Source organism: Podarcis cretensis, assembly GCF_951804945.1.
Source record: "Podarcis cretensis genome assembly, chromosome: 5".
Taxonomy (NCBI): Eukaryota; Metazoa; Chordata; class Lepidosauria; order Squamata; family Lacertidae; genus Podarcis; species Podarcis cretensis.
Window position 1 is genome coordinate 57,588,980 of NC_137174.1, and position 11,506 is coordinate 57,600,485.

The following is an 11,506-nucleotide window of genomic DNA, read 5'->3' on the forward strand; positions in this document are numbered from 1 at the left end:
GAAAAGAGAAAGGGCTAAGTTTTGTATGTGTGTGCAGGGGAGTTACTACTTTTTTATTGTATTGATTACCCATTCGGGCAGAATAATATAATATGCTCGAAGTTCTTTGCTCTGACCACAGCAGATTAACAAAGCTCCTGAGCAGATCAGCAGAGAACATACTGCTTATCTTAGCCAATCTCATTTTAGAAATTATTAGGACAGAGTTTGTCCATGTTTTAGACTACCTAAAAACGTGTCTCTATCAAGATCAAACTGATTCACACTTAGAGCCAAAAGTGAACTCCAGATAACAACAAATGTATCAGTCACTCTTCCCAACAGTGTCTTCTCCTACTAAAATGAGTGCCCAGATATCAAGACTGACATAGGTGCTGATTCCTCTGCAGCTTGTGGAACAGTCCAGGATGAGAGCTCCCCTATGTTGCACTATACAATATTGCCTTGTAAGCCTTCTTTTGGGCTGTGACCTATCAAGAGGTATAGACTGGGCTGTGTTAATAACCTTTCTTGTATTACAGCAAGCCCCTAAAGCCACAATAAAGAAAAGGCTTATTATTGCCTACTCATTTTGTTTACTCACCAAAGTCACATTAAACACCACTGTATGCTGGAAATTGTCCTTAATACTACCAAGGGCTGGTTCACATGTGACCACCATGTAGGTGGTACACTGGATGCCAGTTTGTGTGTTGTCGGGGGGAGGAATTGGCAGTATGTGTGATACAACTTTTTGTTATAATAGACTCTTCTGCTTAAGTTTTGTTGTAAATGTGTTCTATACAACTTATGGCTTCAGCAAACACTAATTGCTCTCATTCCAGGAATACATGCCTTTCACACTACACATAGACTCTTTATTACAAGCTGGCAATAAAGCTGGCAAGCTGGCATAGGTATGCAAATACCTATGTAAATGTCCCATATTTGTGCAGTTTGTTTGCTCAAAAAATGGTGAATAAACTGATTTACTTGTCTGGGCATATTTGCACCTAACTCCTGGTTTATCTTAAAAGTTTTTTTGATTTTTGTTCCTTCACCTGCTGCTTAAGAACCAGTTCTTAATCAATTTATATTGATGTGTGGGTAGTTGAAAGGGGTAAGACACAAGTATTTGACTACTAAGAGCAGAATGTGTAAATCTGCTGCAATTTTGCATTGTTGGTATACTTTGGTAATTTTTGAATCTCAGTGCTATTTTTAAAGCAGTGGTAAACAGTATAGGCTGTTCAGTTTTCACTGAGCATCTGCAAAAGTTGAACTGCCTTCTTTGTGAAAACTGATTGGTTTTCCCCTCAAAGAAGTTGGCAGCATCCTTACTACTAAGACCTAGGCTGAATACTTTCTGTTCATTTTCTAGGCATACTATCTGGCCTATGTTCTTCTTCACTTGGTCAGGGAAGCTAGCAATTCTGAGGTTACAAATTCTAACCACAGGGTAAGTAATTTTTTGTAATACAATCAGGTGATATTTAAATGTTGTGAAATAAATTAAAGTTAGTATGTATGTGCTTATACTACAAATTCATGGAAATGGTGGTCTCCTGGTTTTGGCTGGGGTTACATTCCTCATCAAGGTAAAAGGTTTGTTTTTAGATTTAACTGTGCTCATGAACCATTTTAGCTGCATGGGTTCCTAGTTTCTTTCTAGGTGCAATAATGCCCTATATAGTGTAGGATACCCTTCCCCAATACACAGCCTATTTTGGGGGTGTTTATTGTTCAAATTGTTAGTTTCCTGGTCACCTTACAGATTTTTATAATTGGAAAGACAGGATGTAACTATAACTCTCTAAGTAACACCTAATACTTTTAAAATCATACTATTACTGAAAATGTAGATAATAACTTAAGTTTTAGGGAAGATGTCACTTTGAAATGCTTTTCCCATTATTTACACATTTGGTCAGGAGAAAATTAACTCTTTTAATCTCACATTTAGGAATGGCTGGTGAAACTCTGCACTACTTTGGAAAAACACGTAAAATGTGATATTAGAGAAGATGTTAGACTGTTCTATAAAACTAAGGTGAGTAGTCTTGTACTTTTTTAATCCCCAGAAGGTAAGAGTTATTGTGAGGACTCTCTCTGCTCCCCCTTCCTTATATGCAGTCAAATATGAGTAACCTTGCACGTTTGAGGAGTTTGCTTCCATTACTCCAACATCCTATCTTGGCCAGGGCATGGGTTTTCTTTTGTGGACTCCTGAATGCTGATTTCAGGGCTGCTTCTCACACTTTTATTAAATTGCAAGAGTGCACTTCAGTCCTGCATTTTTAGGTCTGATGAGAATAAGGTTGAAGCAGATGATGATGTAAGCCCTAGGTATCTGATTCATCTATGTACTCAGAAGTAAGCCCCACTGTGTTTAATGATGCCTACTCCGAGGTAAGAGTATGTAGGATTGCACCCTTAAGCATCCTTTCCCCCAGTTGGTTTCAATCAGTTTGTTTTCTCTTTCTAGGTAAAAGACTTAGTTGCTAGAACATACAGCAAATGGCAACAAATGATTCACAGTTCTCGGCTTACTCAGGTACTATGCAGTTAAAACAGCTTTTCACATTGCTGTGTGATTTACAGAAATATTGTAAGTCTTCAATGTAATGGTAATGACAGACTTCTGCAAGGGTGTCTTTGTGGCATATTATAATGAATAAGTTTGCTTTTCTAAGAGGTGAGCAGCTCTACAGATTTGCTAATAGAAGTTTGGATGTCAAAATAATGCTTGAGGGGTATGTAGCATGCATTATATATATATTAAAAACCATTCTGTAACAGCCTGGAATTATTCAATAATGAAGTGTAATTCATTGGCTACAGAAACAAATTAGTGCAAATGTGCCTGGAAAGATGAATGCATCACTCACGCATGCCCTGAAGTATCAGACTAGAAGCATAGAAATATTAACACTGTGCAAGCTGAAAATGTAAACGTGCAAAGGGACAGAAATTGCCTTACTGAAAAGAAATATAATACTTAGTTAGATTACAATGCTTAGTTAGTTAAGCCTTTAAACTGGAAGCTGTGTTGCTCTGTATGTCAAAGAGGACATAAATTCCAACAAGCTAGAACTCCAAAACTAGTTTAGAACTGGGGACATACTATCATTCCCCTGGCCAAAATGCTCAGGCTGATCTTGTGATGTAGAAGGAAATCAATGAGGCATGCAAAGGAAAAAGTGCTGCACTAATGTGTGGCTTCAGTTATCCTCACATAGACTGAGTGCGTGTGTATTTCAGTCGTGACAAGGAGGTATCCTAAATGACTGTGTCCTAGGACATGTAACCAGCCAGAAAGGTGACAACCCTGGACTTATTCCTAAAGTGGCACCCAGGATCTGCTGTGAGATATGTGTTTTTGAACCAATTGGTAACTGTGGCCATAGTGCTACCAAATTCAACACATATGTAAGTGGACAATTGCCAAGGAAGTCCAATATGGTCACATTTTACTTCAAAAGCAGAAACTTGCCTCAAATGAGAAGTTTGGTAAAAACCACATTTAATAGAAGCTCAACTACAATGAATACCACAGACCAAGAAAGGTGCCACTAGGGATAATTAGGAAAGGAACTGAAAAGTTCCAGTGTCATAATACCATTATACAAATCTGGAATACTGTGTAAAGTTCTGGTTGCTTCACCTCAGAAAGGATACAGTAAAGTTGGGGAAAGTGCAGAAAAGGGCAACAAAAATGAGCAAGGGGTTCATGCATCTCCCCTCAGAGCCATCTAATGAAATTTATTTGCATTAGGTTTAGGACAAGCAAAATGAAGTATTTCTATGGTATGAATTAAAGTGTGGTACTGGTCATTGGTAGTGGTCATTAAAAGAGGATTTGACTGATTCAAGGAGAAGAATGATGGCTATGTGAAACCTCTAGATTCAGAGGTAGCATGCCACACTCAGAGTATAAACAGAAGAGGACTATTGTATTGTTTTCATGACCTCATCATGGGCTTTCTAGAGGCATCTGATTGGCCACTGTGTGGAAACAGGTGCTGGAATATATAGATACAGCTGACTCTCAACTTATACTGGAGATACGTTCTGGGGATAGTATGTAGAGCCAAAATCATGTATAATCAGAACATTGAGTTCAGTGGAAAGTGGGAGTGCCAACGTTTTTTTCCTGGACGCCCCCCCCCCTTTCCACCTCCGTTTTATTGATTTTTAGTATTTTTGCAAGCACATAAAGCTGGATGTACATAAATTGCAAGTTATCTGTACATACATGTCTTTGGTCTTATATAGGGCTGCTATTGAATTAAGTAAAGTTTTGTTTTTTGGTCTAAACCAATTTTGAAGTTCAATTTATTTTTATCGTAGGGGCAGATTCATGATTTTTGGGTCCCAGATGCTTCAAATGGATAGATTGAAGAGAATTTCAAAATGGACAGTATGGCCAATAAAATAAAAGGATGAAGACTATAGCGTGGCCTAAGAAGAACAATGGCAGTAATCTGGATATCACTTCCACATATTTTATATGATTCTTACTTTGTCCTTCCCTAATAACTGAACAATGTTTGTAATTAAGAATCTTTTAACATGTCTTATCCTGTTTAGATTGATTTGATAAAGAGTTAATATTTTAAAAGTAAGGGTAGTTTTTATTTTTTGTCATGCTTGTTACTATAAAATAGAACTATTCTAATATATCTGTTGCATTTTGCCAAAGGACAGGACTGTATATTTCCTACTGTGAAGCAAAGTTTAGAAACCGCTGTATTTGTTTTGGAATTGACAGGAAGTGCTAAAGTGACCCTTGTGTTTAGAAAGTGATGGGGGAAACACTTGAGCTACAGTCCTCTATGCACTTGGAAGCAAATCTCATTGCTTCCTTTGGAGCTTATTTCAAAGTAAGTGTACCAAGTGTTGCAGCCTTTCACCTGTAGACACATTCAGCTGCCTGAGCAATTGGGTGTCTTTAAATGCCACCTAGTGAGCCCAGTTTTAAGTTTTCAAGGAAGCTAAAAAGATTAATGGCAGTTCATACTTGGTTTTAGACTATGCATCAAAATTACATGCTAATACAAAAGATCTGTTAGTCAATAGTTAGGGGAATTAATTTGTTTGGAAATGTAAATGAATTCAGAGAAGAGTTTCTTCTCCTGGTCATGCCACTATAGATACTATAGTTGAGTTGTGTGTAGCTGTGAATATTTCACGGGCATCTCAGTCTTAATGCCAATAAATTATAAGGAGAGAGGGAGATTTTCTGAATGCTTTCTGAATGCACTGCCATAAATGTGAATAAACAAATTGTTGGAGATCATAACAGAAATTAAAATGTAAATATAAAGAAGTAGAGGTAATATAAGTCTAAGATAATTGATTTTTACGAGGAGACACTTTTGGCATTGTGTTTAATCCTATTTATGCATTTTAAGCAGAAGTATGCAAAATAGATTGATAAAGCAAGATGGACTGCTAGTCAAGGAGCAGTTCAGCGCTGTTAAATCCATGGGAGTTTTGTCATTGATTTTAATGGGAGAAAGTTTGTACTCAATTTATATCAAAACATTTCACACTTTCAGTGCTGTTCAGAATTTGTTGGACCCCAACATCCCACAGGTTGGGTGGGAAATGCTACCTCAAAGGGGACTAGTTTCTTTTATTTCTTTTTTGTAATGGGGAGTATTTTACAGACCCTGCATTCCACAGCCAGTGTCCAGAGAGCCCTGTGAGCAAGGAGATTGCAGTTCTGCTCAGGTGGGGGCGTCACTGACGTTTTTTCTTTGACCTGCAGCACCTTGTGCTGCATCAAGAACTACTGTGGAAGGTAGGTCCTCTGACCTAAAGGAGCGGCTTTTCCAGCCAGGGGCTACAGTGAGAAGAGAAATGGGGAAAGCCCTAATGTGCCTGCACACTGTGCATACTTCTCTGGATCCTGGCCTATAGTTAAAAGCCTCCTTTGTTGTTTATTTGTACTTTTGAATATACTCATATATAACTTTTTATAAACATTTCACATTGACTTTATAAAGTACAAATATGCCTGCTCTCTCTTTGCCACTTTACTGTATCTGTGTATTATATGAAGAGATACTATTTGTATTACTTTTCAAACACACTTGGAATTATCCAGGTCAGTTTAACCACTTTTTTTAATGAGATAAAAGAGTAAGAATAAAGTATAAAATAATCATGTGTGTCTCTAAAATTTATATGTGAATATGAATTTCAGCATTATTCCTTACACTCAGGCAAAAGAGATTCTGAGCACCATACCTTTCCTGTACTGCAGCACGCATCTCATCTTAAATGATTAAATCCAGAAATGCTACCTTGTCATCTTGCAGTAGTTTCCCCTTGTACATGTACCTAGCTTAATAATTTCATTTTCCCCCAGACAATACAGCTTGCAATATAGGCATGCTACTGCTGGGCTACCAATGCTCTCTTGAATTTGTTATGACTTGCTGATCCTGGAGACTGTTTATGTACCAAGCAGATATTTGGAGTTGGTGTCGTGGTTTTTTCCCTACAGTGAAGGTTGATATCCTCAGTTGGGTTGCTTTTCACACTTGCTCCAGAAGGTAGGGAAATGCAAAATAGGCTTATTTATGTCCTATGTGGGGGACAGCAACCTTCCCCAGTTTATTGTCCAGCCTGCTCCATGAAGGTAGCTTCAAGCACATCTCCACTTCAGTTCTCTCTTTCTGTCTCTTGTTCATGTATGTGATAGATTGACACAGTCCTTTTGGGGGGTAGGACAGTGGAGGTGACTGACCTTACTAGGATGGTGCAAGTGACCACACATGGGAGCCACTGGGGTTGGGGAGCTTGTTTGATCTAGGCTAATGCAAGTGGTCTGTGCAGGAGGCCAGTTGTTCCATCTGCTGGCTGGAGCTGACTTACGGTACTCCAAGACCACAGCTTAGCTTGGGTCAACAACATGACTCTGAAGGTATGTGTAAACCGCCAAGGGGAAGAAGCTGCCAGACCCTGTTGAAGGAAGTTCATATACTATTCAGCTGGGCAGAGGAGAATCTTGCACACGTATCATCTGAGCAGGACAGCAAACAGAAGGGCAGATTGGCTTAGCTGGAGCATCTGGCTCAGGCAGAACAGGAGCTGAATTCAGAGGTGTTCCATCAAGTGATAAGGGTGTTCAGGCCCTCGGTGGGCAATCTGTTTGCTTCTTTAAATGCATAGGTTCCCAAGTTCTTTTCCAAGTTCCACTCCATGGTGATGAGTTCCAAGTTCCACCTCCAGTGCTGATTGCCAGGGAGCTATGGAAGGACCTCTTAACTTACACTAGCAACCCATATGTTACCAGGCTAAGATGATGGGAGTTGGAGGGTACTACATTGGCTATCCCAGACATAGACCAATTGTTACATTGTCTTTTGTGTAAAAGGTGGTGTTTGATATATTAAGTTCTCTGTTAACATTGCCTATCTTGGGAATTTCTGTTCTCACAGAAAACCAAAGAAGTTGGGGAGAAAAAAGCCAATTAACAAGGTATCCTCTGCTACAAAGTAACAACAAATATGAAGCTGGTCAGAAGGAGTTTGGAAAAATGCTCAGATAAGCTTGAAAAAGACACACTAGTTTTCCCACTCAATTTTTTCACAGGGCTTCCTGTCACATTTCTAGCTGTATCTGTGATTTTACCTCTCTTCCATAGTGAGGCCCTTCTGCTTCTTGGTGTGCAGCCTTTACTGTTTCCTTATTTGGGTTTTCAGTGTATATAAATATAGCAGCTTCTATTTACAAAACCAGTTAATTTTCAATTTAATGCTGCTGGACATTTGGTCTCTGCTCCTGATTGCTTGTGTTTATGTGCACACAGTCTAAAATCTTCTCTTTCAACAAGAGCATCAGCAGTTGGTGGAAAGGACTGTTGGTGGAATTCTGGAATATGTGTAAAATTGCACCAGTTTGTGTCTCAAGTTGCCCTTCCCCCATGTCCGATTTCTGTTCAGGGTTAGGATGCCAGCTGCAGTGGGCCTTTTGAAACAGCTCCAGGCCGCAGGCCTCTGGCATGACTCAAGGTGTACTGTAGGGAATGGCGTTGGTGTTGGAACCAAACTTGGACCTCTCTATATTTGGATATGCTGGTAGCTTCGAGAACACTGTCCTTTTTTTGAAAACATAATTTTTATTAACAGGCCAATCCAATCACATTATTTCCAAATCATACTACTTCCAAATTATACAGCCAGATTTTTAAATTTTGTTGGGGGTATCCTTACATCAAGCTCCGAACGAGAATCAAAACATCACTTCTGTTACTGCTTTTATCAAACGATTCTATCCAGCTCTGTCCAGATAGTCTCTTTATTACTTCTTAATCTTCTTGTTGTTATCATGTATTCCTTTCTTTGCAATCTCTGATAATCTTTGCAAGCAGGTTAGGAACAAACAACATCTGCGTGGATTTTGCACACTCCAAAAGTCATATCTCATAAGGACAGCCGCCATTACTCCCCGTCTTCAAAAATTTATCCTCGGTCCATCCTATTAATTTTCCCAAGCTTGCCACATATATCACAAAGGGGCTCTGCCAGGTTATCACATTCAATCCATCATTTACATTCCAATGACCCTGGTCCTCCTCCCCTCATCTTTCTTCGACAAGCCTGTCTTAGCAAGACGCCATTAACAACTGCGTCATAGAACTTTCCTTCCGCACTCCATATTTACCAGTCCTCTCTTCAATCAATAATTCACTCCACACAGCTCTTAAATTCTTGCTTGTGATTAGTAAAAGGCGACGATTTGTCTCTCTTGGGGTGGAGGTTTATAGATACTCACATGAGGCAAAGAAAATTTTAAAAAAATCCTCCACCACCCCCCTCTTTTTTCGCTCCGCACATACCAGTCTCGTAATGGTGGTTCATCGCTTGATTTATTTGTCTCCTCCCGTCGCTCCAAACACAGAGATGCATCAATCAGCAGCCTTATCTTTCGAACTTTGCTTGATGTAAGTGCTTCAGCTTCATTCCAATTATATATTTCCAATTATAATTCCGAGCTGAAGCTAACCAGTGCGCGCTGATTGGAATCGGCGTCAGGAAGAGCTTACTTCATCGAGGGCTCGTGCCAAGTGACCGGCACCCCCGACGCTCGGATCCGGGAGTGCATTGTGGACACTGCTGGCAAAGCAGCCCCCCCATCTCCTGGGGGGGGGTAGGAAGACTGCATACTTCCCATAGCAGCCTCTTAATTACCTCGTATGGGTCAGAGAGATGTTATTGTCGGCCATCTTCCAATGCGCCACCTGGTGGCCCCTCGAGAACACTGTCCAACCATCTCGTCCTCTGTTGTCCCCTTCTCCTTGTGCCCTCATTCTTTCCCAGCATCAGGGACTTTTCCAGGGAGTCTTTTCTTCTCATGAGGTGGCCAAAGTATTGGAGCCTCAGCCTCAGGATCTGTCCTTCCAGTAAGCACTTAGGGCTGATTTCCTTAAGAATGGATACGTTTGATCTTCTTGCAGTCCATGGGACTCTCAAGAGTCTCCTCCAGCACCATAATTCAAAAGCATCAATTCTTCGACGATCAGCCTTCTTTATGGTCCAGCTCTCACTTCCATACATCACTACTGGGAAAATCATGGCTTTAACTATACGGACCTTTGTTGGTAAGGTGATGTCTCTGCTTTTTAAGATGCTGTCTAGGTTTGCCATCGCCTTTCTCCCAAGGAGCAGGCGTCTTTTAATTTCGTGACTGCTGTCACCATCTGCAGTGATCATGGAGCCCAAGAAAGTAAAATCTCTCACTGCCTCTATTTCTTCCCCTTCTATTTGCCAGGAGGTGATGGGCCCCTTCATGGATCACTGCCTTGCCGTGGCGAAGGGGCTTGAATAACTCAGAGAAGCTATGAGCTATGCCGTGCAGGGCCACCCAAGATGGACAGGTCATAGTGGAGAGTTTTGACCAAACGTGATCCACCTGGAGCAGGAACCGACAAGCCACTCCAGTATCCCTGCCAAGAAAACTCCATGGACAAAGGCAACAGGATGGGTGTTAGGGCAACATTAATCAAACCCTTTGCCCCAAGTATGTTAACATCTAGATTTAGACAGGTGAGACCTTGGTGGAGGCAGGAGTCAACAGCTACTAGCTACGAAGGCCATTTCCCACATCTTCTGTCAGAGGCAGTATGCCTCTGAATACCAGTTGCCGGGAATCTCAAGTGGGCAGAGTGCTGTTGGACTCGTGTCCTGCTTGTGTGCTTCCCATAGGCTTCTGACTGGCCACTGTGAGAACAGGATGCTGGACTAGACGGGTCTTTGGCCTGAGCCAGCAGGCTCTTTGCAAAGGCAAAAGTGAACAGATACAGTTAAGCTTTGTTTAGGCAAGGCTGAAGACTTCACGGAAAAGGGACTTTGCAGAGAAATTGTCTGTTGCCTCCAGTATCAGAGGTGGTACGCCTCTGAATATTTACTGGCGGCAGAAGTGGGGAGTGTGCTGTTGCACTCTTGCAGACTTCCCATAGGCATCTGCTTAGCTGCTGTGAACAAGATGCTAGAACAGGTGTTCTTATGAAGGAAAGAGTTTGTTCAGTGAGGAAATGGCAGGCACAGGGAGGATGGGTCTAAGACAGGTGCCGCAGATCTTTGAGTAGACGAGCGGCCAAGTGGGCTCATTCTCGGAGCGGGTCCATTCAGCCTTCACAAAGCTTCAAGGAAAACATGGACAAATGTTTCACGAAATAATCTGTAGTTATTGGTGTCTGGCACAGAGCGAAGGGTAGTTGTGCACACTTTAGCTGCAGTGGAATAGTGGTGGACTCCTCATGTTGTAAATGTTGCACAACTCAGATTTTTAAATAAATTCCATGAAAAGTGAGTGCCTTTTACTTCTTTGCAGTCTTTTGTCAGAGTTCCAACACCGTATGTCCTATATACCAGACATTATGGCCTATTACCTATAAAATATTGCCAAATCACTGGAGCAGGACTTCCTTGGAGAGGGAGGTTCACACTCAGAAGTCTCCTGGCTGTTTGTAGAAGGTGCTGCTGGTATTGCCCCTCTACCACTGGTGCTCTAATGGAGAGGGCAAAAGTAGGGAGGCTGTGGATCTGCTAGATCCAAAACTCCCTGCCCCAGTATGGCCCTGAGGAAGGGAGTCAGTGCAAGACCAGTGAGATATGATGGTTCTGCTGGCAGACTGTCTCCCACCCCTGCTTGATCTGGCTCTTCATTTGTATGGTTCTTGGGTATCTACCAAGATTTTATACAGTGAAAGAGGTCCATGCACAAGAAACTCCAGTTGACCTTGTTCTACAAAGCACAGAAGTGGCATTAGTTGGCTTCTCAGCCACACTCCCCCCCCCCAAATTAGTCTTTGCTTGAAGAACATGTTAATCAACATTGTATTTTCCTGCCCCCCACTTCCCTGCTGGATTTGAAGATGAAATGTGATAATTATTAGGGTTCCAGCAGCTCAGCAAAGATTCCTGCTATTCAGAATTGCAGAGGCAGTTAAGCTTCATCAAGGCAATTAGTGATGCCAGACAGAGAATGATTAATGGGATTAAAAGTAGTATCA

The 11,506-nt window shown here is 41.2% G+C and overlaps 1 protein-coding gene across 3 annotated transcripts in view; it reads left to right on the forward strand.

The window, feature by feature from the left end:
• Positions 1-6,149, forward strand: part of SLF2 (SMC5-SMC6 complex localization factor 2) — a 38,294-nt gene extending 32,145 nt beyond the window's left edge. For all 3 annotated transcript variants that reach the window (XM_079977421.1, XM_079977420.1, XM_079977419.1), the window contains exons 17-20: positions 1,361-1,438; positions 1,943-2,029; positions 2,465-2,533; positions 4,330-6,149. In XM_079977421.1, coding sequence (XP_079833547.1) covers positions 1,361-1,438; positions 1,943-2,029; positions 2,465-2,533; positions 4,330-4,374 — 279 coding nt within the window. In that variant the 3' untranslated portion in view covers positions 4,375-6,149. The remainder of the gene's footprint in view (positions 1-1,360; positions 1,439-1,942; positions 2,030-2,464; positions 2,534-4,329) is intronic.
• The last annotated feature ends 5,357 nt before the right edge of the window (positions 6,150-11,506 follow it).